The sequence below is a fragment of the Lontra canadensis genome, unplaced genomic scaffold (assembly GCF_010015895.1).
Source record: "Lontra canadensis isolate GAN:19392208 unplaced genomic scaffold, GSC_riverotter_1.0 scaffold35, whole genome shotgun sequence".
NCBI lineage: Eukaryota > Metazoa > Chordata > Mammalia > Carnivora > Mustelidae > Lontra > Lontra canadensis.
This window is the reverse complement of record NW_022631029.1, coordinates 14090431-14111554: the sequence shown is the minus strand read 5'-3', so window position 1 is coordinate 14111554 and position 21124 is coordinate 14090431. Positions and strand designations below refer to the sequence as shown.

General features: G+C 36.9%; 1 protein-coding gene across 4 annotated transcripts in view; it reads right to left on the bottom strand.

Annotated features, from left to right (window-relative positions):
- CCDC66 (coiled-coil domain containing 66) overlaps positions 1–20345 on the bottom strand; it is a 67917-nt gene extending 47572 nt beyond the window's left edge. For 2 of the 4 annotated variants that reach the window (XM_032868348.1, XM_032868350.1), the window contains exons 1-8: positions 20276–20345; positions 18596–18660; positions 17948–17973; positions 9078–9522; positions 6840–7005; positions 6558–6661; positions 5134–5255; positions 4595–4696 (exon numbers count right to left, since the gene is read on the bottom strand). In XM_032868348.1, coding sequence (XP_032724239.1) covers positions 4595–4696; positions 5134–5255; positions 6558–6661; positions 6840–7005; positions 9078–9522; positions 17948–17973; positions 18596–18660; positions 20276–20286 — 1041 coding nt within the window. In that variant the 5' untranslated portion in view covers positions 20287–20345. Of the gene's footprint in view, positions 1–4594; positions 4697–5133; positions 5270–6335; positions 6385–6557; positions 6662–6839; positions 7006–9077; positions 9523–17735; positions 17885–17947; positions 17974–18595; positions 18661–20275 lie in introns of all 4 variants that reach the window. The other 2 variants (XM_032868347.1, XM_032868349.1) reach the window with 2 other exon arrangements.
- Positions 20346–21124: the final 779 nt, after the last annotated feature.

Below are 21124 nucleotides of genomic sequence, written 5' to 3'. Positions count from 1 at the left end.
AGCAATTCCATGTGTAATAGCGCCAAAAAGAATAAAATGCCTAGGAATAAGTAGGCAACAAGTTGTGTACATGGAAAACTACAAAACATTGCTAAAAGACATTAAAGAAGTCACAAATAAATGGAAAGATATTGCATCCATGAATCAAAAGTACTGTCAAGATCACCTAGAGCAGGGGCACCTGGGTGGCTCAGTGAGTTAAGCCTCTGCCTTCGGCTCAGGTCATGATCCCAGGGTCCTGGGATCGAGCCCCGCATCGGGCTCTTTGCTCAGCAGGGAGTCTGCTTCCCCCCCCTCTCTCTCTGCCTACTTGTAATCTCCATCTGTCAAATAAATAAATAAAATCTTTAAAAAAAAAAAAAAAAAGGATCACCTAGAGCAATCTACAGATTCAAAGTAACCTCTATGAAAAACTTGCTGTATTTTGCAGAAATGAAAAAATCTACCCTAAGATTCCCATGGTATATCTCAAGAAACCCTGAATAGCTACAACAATCTTGAAAAACAACAAAAACTGGAGAATTAATGCTTTTAAAACCTACTACAAAGGTATGATAATTAAAACAGTGAGACAATGACATAAAGAGACATACAGAACAATGGACTAGAACGGACAGCCCAGAATTAAATACTCCCATAAACAGTCGAATGATTTTTGACAAATGTGCCAAGACCATTCAACTGGGAAAGAACAATCTTTTCAAACAAATGGCAGAGCAAACTGGATATAGATGCAAAATATGGAAAAGAAAAAAACATCCTGTGTCTTATATTACATACAAAAAATAACTCTAAATGGATCAAAGACCTAAACATAAGAGCTGAAACTATAAAACTCTTAAAACTCTTAGAAGAAAACATAGAAAAGCTCCCTATCAGATTTGGCAATGATTTATTAGACAGGATACCAAAAGCACAGGCAACAAAGGAAAAAAACAAAAACAAAAACATAAAATAGACTTCATCAAAATTAAAAGCTTTTGTGCATCAAAGGGCTCTATCAAGCAAATGAAAAGGTAAAATGCAGCATGATACAAAATATTTGCAAACAATATATCTGAATAGGTATGCAAAATTTATAAAGAATGCCTACAGCTGAGGACGCCTGGGTCAGTTGGTTAAGCGACAGCACTGGGCTCAGGTCATGATCCTGGAGTCCCAGGATGGGAGTCCTGCTTTGGGCTCCCTGCTCAGTGGGGAATCTGCTTCTCCCTCTGACCCTCTCCCCTCTCATGCTCTCCCACGTATAGAAATAAAAATTAAAAAAAAAAAAAAAAAAAAAAAAGAATGCCTATAACAATGAAAAAAAAAATTTTTTCAATGGGCAAAAAAACTTACAGATACTTCTCCAAAGAACATACAGAGATAGCCAATAAGCTATGAAAAAAATGTTCAACATTACAAATTATTAAAGGAAATGTAAATCAACACTACAAAGAGCTACTACTACTTCACACCTATTAGAAGTCATCTATTATTTAAAAACAAAAAGTTGATGAGAATGTGGAGAAATGAGAACCTTTGTGCACTGCTGATGGAAATGTACAATAGTGTAGGAACTATGGAAAAGAGGACAGTAGTTAAACATAAAATTACCAATGAAAATTGGTAAAAGTCTGGGGTGCCTGGGTGGCTCAGTCAGTTAAGCCTCCAACTCTTGACTTCAGCTCAGGTCACGACCTCAGGGTCATGAGATCAAGACCCACACGTGGCTCCAAAATGGGTGTGGAGCCTGCTTAAGATTCTCTCTTTCTGCCTCTGTTCCTCCACTCTCCACGCTCCCCCTCATACCCCACGAGCTTGCATGTGGTCTTTTTAAAAAAAAAAACAAAGATTTTTTTAAAGATTTTATTTATTTACTTGACAGAGAGAGAGTACAAGCAGGGAGAGTGGAAGAAGGAGAAGCAGGCTCCCCGCTGAGCAGGGAGCCCAATGTGGGACTCGATCCGGGGTCCCTGGGATCATGACTTGAGCCCAAGGCAGACGCTTAACCAACAGACCCACCCAAGCACCCCACAAAAACTTTTTTTTTTCTCCCTCTTCTTAAATAGAAAAGAAATTTGATAAAAGTTTAACCAAAAAATTAAATATAAAATACCATAGGATCCAACAATTCCACTTATGGGTATGTAGCCAAAAGTACTAAGAACAAAGCCTCAAAAAGATTATACGTAATGTTCATAGCAGCATTATTCCACAGTAGCCAAAAAGAGGTAACAATTCAAATGTCTGGATATCTGGATGGATAAACAAAATGCAATTTTATAAATACAACTAAATATTATTTAGCCTTGAAAAGGAATGAAATTCTGATACAGTATAGAACATGGATGAACCCTGAAAACATTAAGATAAGTGAACTTTGTCAGACACCAAAGGGCAAATATTACATAATTCTACTTAAAGTTATTCAGAATAGTCAACAATCACAGGCAAATTAGAATGGTTTCCAGCAGTCGGGGTGGGGGAGGAAATGGGGAGTGTTTAATGGATACAGTTTCAGTTTGCAGAGATGAAAAAATTCTGGAGGTAGACAGTGGTAATGGTTGCCTGACAATGTGAATGTACTTAATCTCTCAATATGGCACATTTAAAAATTATTAAAATGGTAAATTCTATGTTATGTATCTTTTACCACAATAAAAAAAAAGGTTGAAAAGGAATAAAAATAGGGGGCGCCTGGGTGGCTCAGTCATTAGGCATCTGCCTTCGGCTCAGGTCATGATCCCAAGGTCCTGGGATCGAGCCCCACATCAGACTCCCTGCTCGGTGGGAAGCCTGCTTCTCCCTCTCCCACTCCCCATGCTTGTGCTCCCTTTGTCACTCTGTCTCTCTGTCAAATAAGTAAATAAAATTTAAAAAAACAAAAGGAATGAAAATAGAATTTTTTACTGGCCAAATGCAGAACTGTGGTATGGTGATAGCAATAAGAAACTTAAACACAGAATAGTTCAAAATTACGCAGTATAAAAGAATGTCTGGGCTGAACAATATAGGGATGAGAATACAGGGCCATTCCACTGGGGGAGGACGTGTAAGACTGACAATCAAGAAAAGAGAGGAAGGAAAGCTGTTGAGATGACAGACCTGTAACAGTCTCATAGCCCCAAATGGATCTGCTTTGTTAAGTTATAAATAGAGTAAACCTTCATCAAACACTTGCTATTTGTCAGTCACTGTTCTAAGCACTTTATATGCACTACCTTGTGTTTTAACAAAATTGGCCTTGGTGATTCTGCCTGTAACCAAATTTCTGCTCCTCTTAATTACATGAAAAGTTTAACTTGATATTCAAATAATATAAATAGTTCTGGCTATGGCTTGGATTTCTGAAACCAACTGTTTTCAGACATTTAAGAAGGGAGGTTTTTTAGTTACACAGTTAAATTCACTTCCCCTCAATAGCATCTCTCCAATATCTTACCACATGCATATAAAAATGCATAAAAACTGTATTTAAAAACTATGAGGATGAGTAATCATATTCTTTAACCACAGGTTGTCCAGCCTTACATTTAGTGTGTATTTTACTTTTTAGTCTTTCTCCCATCCCCAACTTCCATCTCTACTGCAAGATATAAATAATTTTATTGGTTTTTTGTATTATAAAAAAAGATGCATGCTAGCATTTAAAAATATATACAAAATGTAAAAACACCTAAAAATAGCCTCAAATGGCTATTTATTTGTATTAGCAATCATACTATGAATTACTCATACATAATAACCTTAAAAATAGTGCAAATTAAGCAATAAATAATATACTAACATTTCAACATAAACTTTTTTGCAAACTGAAAATACCTTAATATCTTTAGTATTAAAGATTCTTCAATCTTAATGTTGAAATGTAAATAAACTAACAACTGATTCCTACCAACTTCATGAATAGTTTTAGCTGCAGTTTTTAGTAGTATTTGCATGCATTAATTTTTAAACTTTACACTTAAAATTATCATGCAGGGGTGCCTGAATGGCTCACTCAGTTAAGTGTCCAACTCTTGATTTTGGCTTGGGTCATGATCTCAGAGTGATGAGAGTGAAGCTTGCTGAAGATACTCTCTCCCTCTACCTCTGCTGCTCCCCCACTTTAAAAAAACATCATCCATAACAAAAACAAAAAAAAAACCCTATCATCCAGAACTATAGATTTTTGCAAAATGTCTTCTATCAAGGCTAATTTATTGCAATTATCAACAACTATAAAACTCTATGATATAGGCAGTCAGCTCTATATGGAGCAGAACAAACAGCCATGAAAGCCATACAAACAATCTAACTTGGAGGGATTCTATAACAAATCTACCAGTGCTGAAAATGTCTCCCGTCAGAATCATCTCCTTTAGGTTACTATACTATTTTCAGAATACATTTGTTAAAAGCAAGTGTTCACTAGAAAGGAACAATTACTATATGCATATAAAAGAAACAGTTCATAACTTTTTTAAATTTAAGGAGCATAGTGCATTCAGTAAAAATTAACCAATAATTAAAAATGAGAGTATTAAGGTCTACTCTTTCAAGGAAAATAGGTAATATAAAGATCAAGTATTAATGGGCTTATATATTCAAAGTAGTGACACCTATGACTTACCTCTAAAATCTGACTAGCTCTAGGTAGTGGGTGCCCATCAGTCTGGACCACTGTTATCTGACTGGGAGACTGTGACAGAATGCAGGAAGAGCTAGCACAAGTCTAAGAGAGAAAACAAGGGTACTTTTTCTCTGTATAATATTAAGCACAGACACAACTTAAAGGTCACTAAAACACTACCTAAGGGACACCTGGTGTATACTTATGCTTGATAAGCAATCACTTATGTTTGATATAACCTTGTGGCAGATACCACATAGTCAGTGTTAAGAGTTTCGTGGTCATCTAAAAACTTGCAGAGCTCTTTTACAAGAGCCTAAACAAGGTGCCTCAGGCCTCTACAATTACCTACATAGTAAGACAATTTATAGAATGCAAATAGATACTAGATGAGGTCATAATTCAAAATAACATTGTTTTACAGTAACATAGGAAAGATAATTTTTAAAAAGCTTTATGATATAAATATGGCTTAGCATTTTAGAAAGTAAAATTAAGATGTCTTATATTCCATAAATGCTTCATTTTGATACTCTTACCTTAGGCTGGTCAAGAATTTGAAATTTTTCCCATACTATTTTATCACTGTCAAATTTTTTCCAAGGATTGTTCCATTTTTCAGAAGCTTCTTTTTCTTTCTTCTTTAAAGCAACCTGTTCATCTGTAAATAATGTCCTTTTTAAAAAAAATGTAAAAAAACTGTAAAAAAAAAATCATGTAAACAAATCATGACCTTCTTAAAGAGTGGAGATTCCAATACAGATCTAATCAAAATTGTTTTTTAAGGAGATTAACTCACAAGACAGAGAAGAATTTTAAGAGATATGGAAAAAAACATTTAACCAGAACCAAACTTAAGTATAGCACAATGGCTATAAAATGTTTATTATAATTAGCAATAAAAATCAAGGATCCTAGAATCAAATCCAAGTTCAACCACTTCCTAGCTATGCAACTGTGGGCAAACTGCTATTAGCGTTCTTAAAACTCAGTTTCTTCTGTAAAATGTGAAGTGTCTCTTCCAGTACAGGGTCTAGCTCAAAGTAATATGTAATAAATATCAGCCTCTGTTATTCATAACTGCTGAAGAGTAAAAAAAACCAAAATCTTGTGTCTAACAAACTGATATAAAAACTAGGCCTGAGGAGCGCCTAGGTGGCTCAGTGGGTTGGGCCGCTGCTTTCGGCTCGGGTCATGATTTCACGGTCCTGGGATCGAGTCCTGCATCGGTCTCTCTGCTCAGCAGGGAGCCTGCTTCCCTCTCTCTCTCTCTCTCTCTCTCTGCCTGCCTCTCTGTCTACTGTGATCTCTCTCTCTGTCAATAAATAAATAAAATCTTAAAAAAAAAAAAAAAAGGAAGTACAACTGTTACTTCACATATTTTCCAAATTCTGACATGTAGACCATAAGTTTAGTCCAAGAAGAAGCAAGAGTTTCTTAGTTACTATCAATATTTTATGACTCTTAACAGAAAAGATAAATTTTTCTGTTACAAGGTCTTTGGCTGAAAAAAAGCAATAAGCTTGTTTTTGTATGGAATATACTTACTGATACCATATTAATGATTCTCGGTCAGAATGTTTTATTTTAAAGAATGAACTCTATTTTTAAATCAAACCATCTTTAAATCCAGAGGATTTCTACAATGGAGAAATAGGAAAATGGATTCTCAGGAAATGAGAGTGTTTAGGAATCTTTGAGCTCCAGAATGATACTGATGACATTAAGGCTTATTGCTCACCTCTGGTCTTCTAGTACACACCAACAGACTACCAGACAAAAGTCACAATCTAAAGGAATATAAAACCACAACGCTTTCTACATATTGCAACAAATTAGTCTAGATGGTAAATGTTATAAAACAAAATTTTTTTATAAAATCATACTGAAAAAAACTATTTCAACCTTAATATATACTCCTTAAGGCAACAAGACTATAATAAAAGGTATAACAATTATCTACCAAGCTCTTTTCTCCACTGGGCTTTTTTTGCTTCCAACAAGCTTCTGTCACGTTCTCTTTCCCCCAGAGTACTGAATATGTCAGCTGGTTTCCAAACATTCTCTCTAAAACAACATAAAAAAATAACAGAAATCTTGTATGTTTCTATACAAGCTACTCCATAAATATTAAGTAATAAACTTAAATAGCTTTCAGTCTTCAGACTGAAAATTTCACATGAAATTCAAAGAAAAGCAAAACCATTTTCACAAGACTCCACAATAACAGATATGAGTTACATACATGGCAATTTTCTGCTCATACTGCTTAGATGTCTCTTGATTTGTACTTAAAACGGATTTATTTTCATCTAGGAGAGATGAAAGCGTCTCAGTTTTCTGGAGTACTCCCATAATGTTCTCATCCTCTGGCTGATTGGAAATATTGTTTAAATGTAGATTGCCCTGACCTAGGGGGTAAAAATGCATGTTTTAAAATGAACACTAAAATCGCATGTATTACAATACCTTATTTTGGCATACTGCTACACACTTTAGAAACACTGCCTTACACATTAACAAAGTAACCACCTCTCACAGCAGTTCTTTAGTGGGTATTATGATTCCCTTTTGTCAAAAAAGGAAACTGAGCCCAGAGGTTAAATGGTCCAGTGATACGACCATTGCTATATAACCTCATGTGTCCAATATGATAACAAACAACAACAAAAATCTTCTATTTACTCTTGCTAACAGTATTTTTACCAATAGTATAAAACACAAATCAGAACTTAAAGAATAAATGCAAATAGGTTTATGAAAAACTCATCACCTTGTCTTTATTTTTCTCATTTAGCTGGAAAATCAATGAAAAACCATCTCTATACCTCCATTATATCTATTCCAAATATTTCATATAGGCTCCTATGCTTGACTCAGAAATTGTTCTAGTTCTTCTTAATGTGCTAGTTTTCCCAATAAGGAGAAAGTATATATATATCCACATATATGTTTTTTAAAGATTTTATTTATTTATTTGACAGAGAGATCACAAGCAGGTGGGGGCGGGGGGGGCGGGAAGCAAGCTCCTAGCTGAGCAGAGAGCCCGATGCAGGACTCGATGCCAGGACACTGAGATCATGACCTGAGCTGAAGGCAGAGGCTTAATCCACTGAGCGCTCCGAGGAGAAAGTATATTTAATATGCAGGTCACTGTATGATTAGACAAATTCTACCTTCAACTTTGTTAACATTCTCTCTCATTACATGCTTTAAGTTTTTATCTTTTGTTCTCTAGGCTACAATTCTAGCTTTAAAGACCCAGCTCCCTCATTTTACAAAGAATAATCTAAACCAAGACAAATTACTTCAACTTGAACACCTTGGGAATATACAGAAGCTACCTAGTCCCCAGATCATTGTGGACCTCCTCCTGGTGACTGTTAATGTTATTTTTATTTATTTCATTATTGCCTAACAAAATTTTAATGACGTTTCTATTCATATTAATTCCTTAGCTCAACACTAAAGAAATCAGAAGGCTTTTAAAAACATAATACAATGCTCTGGCTAATGAAACAGAAGACATGTAACATTCTTCTATTCCTTCCAAGTCTGTATTTTCTTTTTAAGATTTTATTTATTTGACAGACAGAGATCACAAGTAGACAGAGAGGCAGGCGGGGGCGGAGGGGGGGGGGGGGGAGCAGGTTCCCCGTTGAGCAGAGAGCCCGATGGGGGCTCAATCCCAGGACCCTGAGATCATGACCTGAGCCGAAGGCAAAGGCTTAACCCACTGAGCCACCCAGGCGGCTCCCAAGTCTGTATTTTATATTGGTTAAAAAGACAGTGCTGCCAATCCTTAGCAGGGATTAAGGGTCAGGAAAAGTACAACGCAGGGGCCAGGAAAATAATCCTTTTCAGCAACTCAAGTCAAATATTCAAAATAAGGTTTCTCCAATTTTCACTAGAAATACTATACTGATTTTTTAGAACATTTTATATAATTATTTTTTTAAAGATTTTATTATTTATTTGACAGAGAGAGAGAGATCGCAAGTAGGCAGAGCAGCAGGCAGAGAGAGGGGAAAGCAGGCTCCCCGCTGAGCAGAGAGTCCGATGCGGGGCTGGATCCAAGGACCCTGAGATCATGACCTGAGCCGAAGGCAGAGGCTTAACCCACTGAGCCACCCAGGTGCTCCTATGTAATTATTTTTAATCTAAGTAAAGCTTTCTACATTTTGGAATAAGTACAACATCTTTTTGTACTAAGATCTTTAGTATCTTTAGAATCCACAGAACTGGGTTTCTTAAGGCTATTGTAACATGATTGTAATATTCTGAGCATTTACCTTAAAATATGGCATATTACAGCTATAAAAGTAATTTTGCATGAGCATATTCTCTAAAAGAATATTTTAAAAGACTGCTACATGGTAAATTAGAATTTCAGAGGCACAGTTATGTAAAATCCAAAGAATGAGAAATTCTAAAACACATACTGGTAAAATTAATATTAATTAAAACTTCAGAAAAACCTTACTTTTTTCTTCCTTTCCATTTTCAATCAGGGAAACAGATTTATTTCCTTGGTTCACAGTCATCAAAATCTGTTGTAGTTGGTCTTGTGTTAGACACACCAAACTGCTCTTCATATTTTCAGCTGTGATGTGTTTTTTGCAAAGCTTCTGTTTAGCTACTACAGATGTATTTATGGTGTTTCTAGTCTTCTGTATATTGGGGGTTGCAGGTGAAATCTCTTTCTGGACATAAAGACAGTCTTTATCTATACACTGCTTGCATAAATCCTTAGTGGGTGAAAAAGTCATACTATTTTTTTCACCTTTTGCCAGTGAAGTTTCTGAACCCATTCTCTTCTTTTGCAAAAGTTTTCCACTCCTGATACAAGTATTTTGTGTTGATTTGAGAATGTATCCAGTTTGTTTTGTTCTTAAAGCACATTTTGCAAGCTTGGTCTTATTTCCCATCTGTTAAAACACCAAAAATTTATTCTTTACAATAGTCCATGAAAAATCAACAATTATCTTTATATAATGCGACGTCAGGCCTCTAAACTTTTTTCCATTTTGCTGTTAAGACACTATCTCCATGAGATACTAACATTTAACCTTTCCAAATCTTCACTTGAAAGTTTCATCAACAACTAGAAATTACAATTTTATTTCAACATAATGAATACAGAAGTTTTATTCTAGTTGTTACAGGACATCTCCATTCTACTTCGACTTTGAATCTCATGTCATGATTATGTCATTCAGACCACCTCTTTTCTTTATAGATATCTATAGACCTGTGAGTTAGTAATGTAGGTTAGTTATTTCTTGAATAACTTAACTTGTGGGTCAACGTCCCTCTAACATAACTCCTATATTAATTATTAGTGCTTTCATATCCACATAGATCATTCTTTCAATTTCCTGGCCTCTCATTTCCTTGAACTCTGCTCCTAGATTCTTGTCCTCTATGCTACCTCAGCTACTCATTCTCATAGTGATAGCTTATACTAACCTTGTAACTACTCCTAACTACAATCCCTCCATAATGTTTCAAGAATGACCAACACCCAATGTTTCCAAGCTCACTTTTCTTGCATATCCCAATTCTGATAATTCTTTAACTCAGCTGGGATCTATGATCTATTTATCCTACCACCTTCCTCTTGTCCTCCCTTACCAATCTTAAATTCCATGATTAACCAAAACCACCATCACCCTGTATTCTCAACTCCTCTGCTCTAACATATATGCTTTGCAAATCCCCAGACTGGTAAAATCTAACTCTTCACCTACTCTATGCCTGCACTCAGGAAGAAAAACACAAAGCCACAATATCTAGTTTCACCTTAAATACATAACCCAAAACAATTGTGCCCTTCATGCTACTTGGCAGTTACACATTTCACAAATTCATTAACTCTCTCACTCAAAATTTTAACAATTTCAACTTTCTCCTCTTTCCCAAAACTAATACTTTCCCTTTCATACTAATTCTCAGCTGAAGAACTTGAATACTACTGCACTGAAAATCTTACAGAGAAGCATTCAGAAAAAATTTCCAAGTTTCTACCACTAAATCTGTACCAGAATCAGTACTCATACAAACTGCTTATACTCCTGTTACTTGTAGATACTCCTATAATTCCTTCTTTCTCAGGGATCTTTCTCTAGCAAACCTTTGCTTTCTCCTGAACCAACTGTTTCTTTCCTGCTAGATCACATCTTTATCATCTTTAAAAATACATGATACTACTTTCCCATCTCCCACAACCCCATTCCAGCCACGCTTTCAACACCACCATTCCACCAAAACTGCTCATCAAGGTCATTAATAACTTTACATTGCAAATTGTGACTATTCTTCAGATCATCTTACCAGACTTACTAGCAGCATGTGACACCGTTGATTATTCCTCCCATTTTGAATCACTTTCTCTACTTAATTTCCTGAGGACTCCACAATTCTGGTTCTTGCTGTTCCTTCTGTCTTCACTGGCTGGCTCCCTTTCCCCCAGACCTCTTAACAATTGCTTAGTCCCAGAATCTCTTAGCTCTCACTTACCTCATTCACTTGTTAATTGTAGTTCTAAGTATTATCCATATGCTGATGACTCCCAAATTTGTCTCCAGGATGGACCTCTCCCCTAACTTGAGGTTCCATTTCCCTATCCAAACACTTCCACTGGGTTATTAATAGCCATTTAAAACAACATGCCTAAAACCAAACTCTTGATCTCCCATGCCCCTAAATAACTTCCTCCCTTCATTTTTCCCATCTCACCTACCCGTAACAAAAATTTTGGAATTATCACCTATTCTCTCATATGCCACACTTTCATCAGACCTTGTTTTGCTCCATCTTCAAAATATATCCTAAATCTGACCACTCCTGAAAAACTCTCTTACCATCCCTCTACCCGAAGACATTAGCTCTTGCCTGAATTACTGAAAAGCCTTCATATTTTCTTGCTTCTGCCCTTGCTCCCCAATCTGTTCTCAACAGAGCGGCCACAGTGAGTACCTTAAGAGGTTAAGTCAGATCATGTCGCTTTCTTCAAAACTTTCTAATGGTTTCCTATCTTACTTAGGAGGGAAAGCTGAACTTCACACAATAACCAAACAGACCTAATGATCTGTGCTTTCTTCACACTTTATCCCCTTATCTGATCTCTCTGATCTCATCCTCTATCTTAGCCTCCAGTCATATGGGCTTCTTGGCTATTCCTCATATTCATAAGGGACTCCAGTTTTAGGCCTTAGCACTAATCAATCCCTCTAACTGGGACACCCTTCCTTCAGATTCTACATGGTTCATGCACTCAACCAACATCACTAACTCAGTAAGGTCTTCTCTGACCATCCTATTTAAAATTGTTGATTTCCTGGGGTTTTTTTTTTGGGGGGGGGTAGTTGTAGCAGGTTTCTCACACTCTCTCACACTCTCACCTACCTAGCATACCCTTTTCCACAGACTGCTGTGCCCCTGTAGTGTGCCTCTCCCCCTTTCTCTCCTTTATTTTTCTCTATTTGATCTTGTAACATTCTACATTTATTTTGCTAAATGTATGTCCACTTAACTCCTTTTCCAATGCAAACTCCCTAGGGCAGAAATTTTTGTATACTTTGTCCACTGCTATCTATAACCCCAATACAGAACAGAGTGGAACAGAGTAGGTGTTCAGTAAATTTTTTATTATCCTCAACTATACCATTTAAAAACTGAATTATCTTTCTCTCCCATACGTGTTCCCTCTTTCAAAATATCCCATTTCTGCTAGACTCTCATACAATAGTACCCCAAATATCCAGGTTTCAGTTTAAAAAATCACCAATCATAGCAAGAACCAAGATCCCAAACTAACAAAATGGTATCATAGGTGTTTAGATATGCCCAAGTTCATCAAAGTGTCCACATTAAATATGTACAGTCCTTTGTATATGAATCACACCTCAATAAATCTGTTTATTTTTTTCCAAACCTTTAAAAAAAAAAATATCCCATTTCTGTGGCACTGTTTTCTAATCTCTCAGACCAGTAAGCATGGAGTCATCTTTAACTTTATCCTCCTTCATGGTCTTCTTTAGCTTATGAACAAGTATTGGTCATTTCTTCCTTCCAAATATCTTTTTCTCACCATTTACAGGATTATAAGCCTAAATTCAGGATTTCATTACAACATTATGAGATTACACCCTGCCTATCTCATATCTTTCCTCTATTTAATTCGCTGTACATTTTGGCAAACGCAATTAAACTAAAATAATTCAACGGTCATTCAATCAAAATTCACTGTTGCTTTTTATGTGCTCACCAATACGGAAAAGTGCTAGATAAAGATTAGTAACATACTTGCCGTCAGAGAGTGAGGTAGATGCCACATGACTTTCACCCAGCTTACATCCCAACTCTCCTTGTCCTTTGTAACTTACAAAATATATAACCATACTTGGACCAACAGCCAATCCCATTACACCCTACTATTCAAAATGTACCTGTACTATCAGCCACAAGATCTGCTTATTTTCCTCTTCATCTCATCTACATCCTATTTGTTCCTGGCCTTGGGCTTTTAATAACACCAGTACCACAATGGAAAATGCCTTTTTACCCTCCCAACTTATGGCTTTTTTTAAGATTTATTTATTTATTTTAGAGTAGAGAAGGGAGGGATCGAGGTGGAGGGAGAGAAGGAGTCTCAAGCAGACTCCTCAAAGAACACAGAGCCCAGTGTAGGCCTTTACCTCACAGTGCTGAGGTCATGACCAAGCCAAAACCAAGAGTGGGGCGCTGAACTGGCTGTGCCAACCAGGTGCCACTGAGGTTATTTTAATACAACTAATTCTCTAAGAAAGATGGCAACCTCAAATACTTACTGTAAATTAGGCTTGGTAGGAACTGGGATGAGCTGAAAATCATTTTTCCATCTAAAGGAGGCAGCCACAACTCAGAACCAGCCTACACCCCCAAAGAGGAATTTTAGTCTATTTGCTAGATTACCCAATATTTCAAGAGAACCAAAAAAGCCAGATTTACATTAAATTTTCCAATTTTTAGATAGTTCACTCTAGTTTTTGGAAACCACTATGTGGATTAAGCAAATTATCAGCAGATTGCATATAGCTTACACAGCTGAGCCCTACCTCCTCAGTCTCTAACTACAGCTACTATGATGTCACCTTTCTCTGATTCACACTGGGCTTTTTTGGGTCACTGATAGTTGAACATTTCATATCTCTAATCAGTTGCTCATTCAAACTACTAATAAGTACCGTGCATACCATTAACATATCCTGAAAGTCTCTCACTTCTGTCCCCTTTTTCCCATTTCACTAACCACTACACATATTCAGGAACACCTAAGACTCTCCCTGAACTGTAACTGGTCCATGACTAGTCTCCCCATTATAATCTGTCCTTCACCACACTGTCTGAAGCCCTTTCCTACAACACAAATTATACTGTATGGACTTCTCTTTTCAAAAATTCTTTAATGCTCCTATACATAAATCAAGGAAGTTCAAACTGAGTACACATCTAAACTCTGTAAGGCTCCCTTCCCTCCAAGCTTTATGTTCTATACTCCCCCCAAGATACCCACTATTCCCCAGATGCAAATTACGCTATCTTAGTGTTTAGCTATTTTCTAAGGTTAGAATATACTCCCATACCTACTTACCTATAAATATCTGCCTCACCTTTTAAGTTCTAATTAAAATGTCACCTCCTTTTACAAAGCTTTCCCTGGTCTCCACAAACTACAGAGATGCTCTTTGCAGTGTTCTCTGCCTTTTATAGCCCTACCATGGCAGACATTATATTCTACTTTATTGTATAGTTATTTACCTGACTGATAACCCCACATTCAGAAAATAAGGCCTAGGCTTTACTCATTTTTCCCTCTCAGTCACAGAAGAAATACAGCCAAGAACAGCACTCCACTAAAATTTTACAGCTTTAATAAATCCTTGTTAAATAGAAACCTACTAACTAGAGTTCTAATTTAAGTAGAATTATCCCACCACATTCCACTTACAAGAGAAAAAAATATACCAAAAAAAAAAAAATCTTCTAAAAATATTTAATAAGAAGGGAGAAAAGGGCAATGATCTGGCATGAGATCCGTATATATTCAGCTCAAGTCTGATTACTTTTGGGGGGGCAGGGCCCGGGAAAGGGAGAGGGAGAATCCCAAGGAGGGTCCACACCCAGCTCAGAGCAGGGCTTGATCTCACAACCCTGACATCATCATGATCTGAACCAAAACCAAGAGTGGGATGCTTCAATGACTGAGCCGCCCAGGCAGCCCCTGATTAATTTTTGTAGCTAAACAGCAGGAAAAAAAAAAAAAAAATGAATGGAGCCAGCAAAAAATCATGACCTACCAAATAAATATTCAATCATATTCAGGTTACTTCATAAGACAAAGCAATCTAGCCCAAATAATTCCCCAAGCGCTTACTGCATCAGATGAATTTTAATAGATCGAAGAATAGTCTTCATGTCTCAAACATTTTTATGTAGCAAGCTGGCTCTTTTAACTAGTTTTAATTCTACCAATATTTTTCATCATATAAACAAAGTCCAAAGCATTTGTTTAATATTGGCTGAGTTTACCATTTATATGGGGCCAGGATCCAAGGCCAGAAAGAACCAGAGAAAAGTAACATTTTAAATTATAAAATATGCTACCTAACACTAATACTCTATATACCCTTTAGTGTGTCACTACTGTGGTTCTCACATGTAGAAATACCTGTGAAAAAAAATTTTAAATGTTTAATATTTCAACTAATTTGTGAGACAAATGCATAAGTGTTTGGAATTTGTAAATTACTCATGACACTGAATCATTAATATTTCTTTCATTTCTCCTCCTATAAGCTTAAGAAATTGAGCTGGTAACCATTTTTACTTTATACTCCTTACACAGATTCAAAAAAATGCAGAAGGGATTTTGAAAAAATTAAGAAAGTACTCTGACCACAAGTGTTTAACTTGATGATGCGAGTTCAGTCGTGTTTAAAGAAGACACTATGACAATGACAGTAATTCAACCCGTGAGGTAGGGGAAAACCACAAATGCAGATAGGTGTTGTAATCACTCAGGAACTTCTCCCAGCAGAAAAAGAAAAGCACTATGAAAGGAAAATTCACCAGTAACTTATGGAAAAGAGAATCCAACATATAGCTGGATAACTGAGATCTAGGAGACTGAAAAACAGATTTAAGCAAAAAAAGATAAGCACTACTCTTTTTGTTTTTTGCTTTTTTTGGTCTTCTGTAAAGAGCAAAGAAAAAAATGAGGAGGATCTTAGCAACCCCTATAAATATGGGAAGAGAAGCTACTTAAAATAGAATCAATACAGAAGGGAGACTTAGGTTCCATCAGTAATTTTTTCCAGCTTTATTAAGGTATAATTGACAATTAAAATTTGTATATATTTAAAGTGTACAACTTGACTTGATATAGGCATACACTGTGAAAGTCACAATCAAGCGAATTAACATATCCATCACCTCACATAGTTACCATCATCAGTATTCTGAAGTCCCCAAAGCAAGAGGAATAAAACCAAACAATTTGCTCTAAGAGAGTAAATAATTTAAGATAACATCGGCTGAGACACATTATTCTGGAAAAAAGAATCCTAGAAAAAAATATTTCTAGACTACTAGCAAAATCTTGTAATGATTTTATCAGAAACCATCATATGTTCTAAGTTGGTTAAAAAGACTGAAATGTCTTCACAAATGTGGTGGCTACAGCAAATCCGTTAAAGACATCAATGGAAGGAGGGGAAAAGTGAAAGAGAAGAGATCAGGGGAAGATGGAAATCAACTATGACAAGCAGCTTTTTATCTAGCATCTCAAAAAGGGGTGCAGTATTTGCTAATGTGACTCAAATAAAATAATTAGTTGCAGTATTTTAATAAAGCAGGACCTGTGGTGCCTGGGTGGCACAGTCAGTTAAGCATCCAACTCTTGGTTTCAGATAAGGTCATGATCTCAGGGTCCGGAGATGAGGCCTAGAGCTTCAAGTGGTGCTCTGCACTCACTGTGGAGACAGCTAAGTCTCCTCTCCCTCTGTGCCCCCCACTAAAATAAATTTTAAAATCTTTTTTATAATATATATATAATTTTTTTTTTAAAGATTTTATTTATTTGACAGACAGAGATCACAAGTAAGCAGAGAGGCAGGCAGAGAGAGAGAGAGAGGAGGAAGCTGACTCCCTGCCGAGCAGAGAGCCCGATGAGGGGCTCGATCCCAGGACCCTGGGATCATGACCTGAGCCGAAGGCAGAGGCTTTAACCCACTGAGCCACCCAGGCGCCCCTAAAATCTTAAAAAAAAAAAAAAAATAGTGCAGGACCAGGAAAAATTATACAATTTGTATTGTGACTAAAAAAAAGCAGACAAGGTATATAGCTATATACCATATTTAGAAAGAAGTAACTTTTACAGGTAGCATGTGGAATTACTCTGATTATCATCACCCACTTATGCTGGATACTCAAGCAACTTCACCTTGATTAAACCTGGAAAAAATAGCAAAGCCATCAAGAGCTTAGAGGTGAAAAGTACACCATCCAAACTGAGCTCTATTCAAGAAACGCAAAGTAAGACTTTAAGATGCTACAAAGATAAAAGAAAAAAGAGGACAATAGTGAATTTGGGGGGAGTTGAAATTTCTGCTGATACTAATCTAAAAATGGAAAAAGAAATAGGGAATAAGAAAAGTAGGATATCAAAAAGTTGTAAAGTGGTAAAGGCATTTTGGGTTGCTGATAAAAATAATTTAAAAGGAAAATATCATTAAGTTCAAGTATGATCTCTTAAAGGAGAAAGCAAAATGCATGTATGAATTTGTGAATCAAATTCACCATTTTGGTGTGGAAAAATGGAATTTGAGTATGAAAAGAAAAATGTTTTCATTTTAAAGTGTGACTATATATTTTTAAAGATCTCAGGAACTGCACTGAGTTAATGTTATATGCACTGCATAATAACTACTAAATCTACATTAAAAATTAAACAAAATTAATAAATTCACTTCCTTAGTTACACTAGCCACATTTTAAGTGTTCGGTAACTACACATGACTAGTGACTGGTTACCATCTTGGAAAACACTAATCTTAGAACATTTCCATCATCACAAAAAGATTTATTAGCCAGCACTGACCTAGAGAAAGAGGTTCTGTATGACTTTTTAAACTGAAAAATTATGTTCCCATTTCTGTGAAAGGACCAGCCTGAAAGCAAGAGAACAATAACTTCTCATCATTATCTCATATCCCTTATAATATATTGACAGGAATTATTTTCAAACCACTGTTAAAAAAAAAAAAAATACCACATTTTACATTCAAGAACATGTCAGTTCATTTGGCTTACCTTCACAGAATTTTTTGATTTACATTCTACAAAAGAAAACAATAATTACTGAACTATCAAACAAAAACATACTAAGGCAGTCATAAAAGAAAATGTTTATTAACATTGTTTTAAGAAGATATTTAGTAGAAATATTAACCCCCAAATCATTAACTTTAGGTCCTGAGTATTCTAACTTTTAGAGTGTAGTGCAAGTATTTCTATTTCATTTCTGTTTATTTTCCAAGGTAGAACTATAAACAGATCAGAGAAAAAGAAAAGAGGACTACCAAAGTATACGGAGTTTTAAAATTAAAACTAAAAACTTTAGCAACTGTGGTCTTACTACAAATTTAATTTTCTATAACAACACATTTTACATGTACAGAACATAATTACATAGATTTCATCTAAATTATTCATTAGGCAACATATTAAACATAATATATACTGAAGCATTAAGTTTTATGAATAAATACTGACAGTGGTAAGTAGTGATGTAATCTGACTTTATTTGGCTAAAAATAAATCTGAGAAAGTTAGCCAAACAGCTTTCTGCAAAGTATCATATAAATATTACTCTATTATAAGGAAAAAGTATATTAAACTCATATAAATTTTATCTAGGAATTTAAAATTAACATTTTAGATTCTGATAACACAGCATACCATATGGAGATAATATTAACTTGGTTTTTCCATCCAACAATTCAGTTTCAAGCTTTAAACCATCTCTGCAAAAGAAAAGAAAGTTGTCATTTTTAAGAAGCAGCAACATTTTAAATAGAAATGAAAGGCTCATTTGAATCTTGAAAGTAAGTATGTTCTTTTGAATTTATACAGGAATCTTGTAAATAGTAAGCCATTCTTTTAATAAAAAAATGTTTTCCAATCCAAGATAAAACTAAACACTAGAGGGAGAAAATTCCTGAAACTTTCCAATAATGCAAAGCATTGTTATCTTTAACATGCAACTTCGTTTTCTTACTAGTAAGCAACAATTCAATCATCATAGCATTATTTAAATCTTACAACTCTAGACTGGAAAAAATAAAAATGCTGTTACCAAAACTCCCTACCTACGTTAAAGGAGGAAAACCTATCTGTTTACCAGTTTCATAATGATCTCATGACTAACGCATTCTATGGCATGCTACAGCTTTGAAAGTGAACTGTAACACTGCCACCAGGATTATTAACTTTTTTTAGCATACTGACAGTTCGTTACTATCACAACAACAAATCTGTAATAAGCTTTGGCTGCTCTAATTTATTTGTGCATGTTCAATGCAAAAGCACAAAGTAACAGCAGACACTGCCAAGGAAACGTCAACGTAAGATTCTAATCAAAACCACTGAAAACAAAAATAGTTCACATTTAATTTACTGTTTCCTAAGAGAGGGTGGGGGAAAAGGTGTGTGTCACTAACCATCAACTGGGACAAAAGTGCTGTCCAGAATTAAATCCAGCGGGCCAGACAAAGAAGAGAAAGGTTGGGAAAGGTCTGACTGGCAAGAACGAAATTTGCAGTGCTACTCAGTAGAGGACATCAAAATACCCCAACTTAATTTGTCAAGATAAAATACTGGGGAAAAAATGGGTTTTAAAGGTTTCCCTGAGGCAGGGTTAGAACAGTTCATGTTTACGTCAGTGAAACTGAACAAACAAAAGAATGAACCCGAAAAGTCTGTCTGTTCAGCATTACTGCCCTGTAAACTCCTTCAGGGGCTGATGTCTTCTCTCTCTCCACATTCTAGAACGCAAAATTCATTTGCTAAATGACGTGCAACAGTCTGAATTTGGTGGCTTTTCCCTTTTTTTAAATATTAAACTTCCCAGTGATGAAAACCCTGCAACAGTCCTTTTTACTCAACCGCTACTTAATGAGGGTCTATCAGGAGCCAAGCACTGGCAGGGCATCGATCCCTTAAGACCCGGTTCCTGGCATTCCGGGGGTTAAACTCGTCTGGACGCTCCGACAGCCTGAAAAGACGCCAAAGCCAGAGGCGCTAAGTACTGGGGGCCTGTGCCAGGATTTCTCCCAGGAAGCCGCTAAGCTTTATCTCTCCATCTGCCCTCTCCGCTTATCGTCTCTTCCCCGTCACCACCCCGAGGTCAGTGACAGGGCGGAAAGAGGTCCCGGGCAGATGTACTCCGAGTTACGATGTGGAAAAGCGACGGCGGTGGCAAAGGCCGTCCCGAGCCCCTAGCCCCTCTCCGCCTCGGCAAGCCAGGCAAAGCCGCTGAATGCGGCGCAAGCTGCGAAGGTGTTCCACGAAAGGCTCCAAGGGGCCAACCCAGCTTTAATCCCATCTTCGCTAAAGACCACCCTTCTCGGCCCAGCTTACCCCAGGTTCATGGCCTGACCTCTCGCTCTCTCCACAGGATGCGCAAACTCTGTGTACGCCGGTTGCCGCCGCCGCTCAACAAGCGCTGCTCCGATTGGACAGAGTGATGCCGGCGAGCCGGAAGAACGGACCAATCAAAGTGGGGCGTGCTGGCGGGTGCGCTCGCAGGGGAGCGAGGGGGCAGGGGCAACTGGTGGTGTCTGCTGGGCCTCAGGTTCTCTACCCTGCTCCTTGGGTGCTGGGGCTCTTGGTTTCTCTTGTAGCACCCCGATTTCACTCGGAGCCCTCGGAGAAGTGCCTCAGCTCAAGTGTAGATGGCGAAAACGTGGAGAAACAAAAAGCATAAGCTTTTTAGGAAATGAACATTTTATATTTGCAGGAGAGGTTATTGGGGTATAAAATAACGTGGAGGGCAAGCTGTTGGGAAGAGACTCCTAGGCTGGGTACAGGGTTTGTCTTGTTTCTGGCTCTGACCTAGGCATGAAGCCTGGTACATTATAACTCTTTGTAAATTGCAATAATTAGGGGCACCGTGGTGGCTCAGTCGTTAAGCGTCTGCTTTCCGTTCAGGTCATGATATCAGGGTCCTAGGATCCAGCCCTGAATGGGGCTCCCTGATCAGCAGGAAGTCTGCTTCTCCCTCTCCCACTCCCTCTGCTTGTGTTCCCTCTCTTGCTGTCTCTCTCTGTCTGATAAATAAAATCTTAAAAAAAAATTGCAATAATGAGTACTCAATAAATTTAGCTCTTTTGTTCCAGACAGGGATCTAAGCACTTTGTTACTGGAGCTTGAAAACATCATCCCTGAGGCGCAGAGAGGTTAAGCAACTTGTCCAAGGACTATCAAACA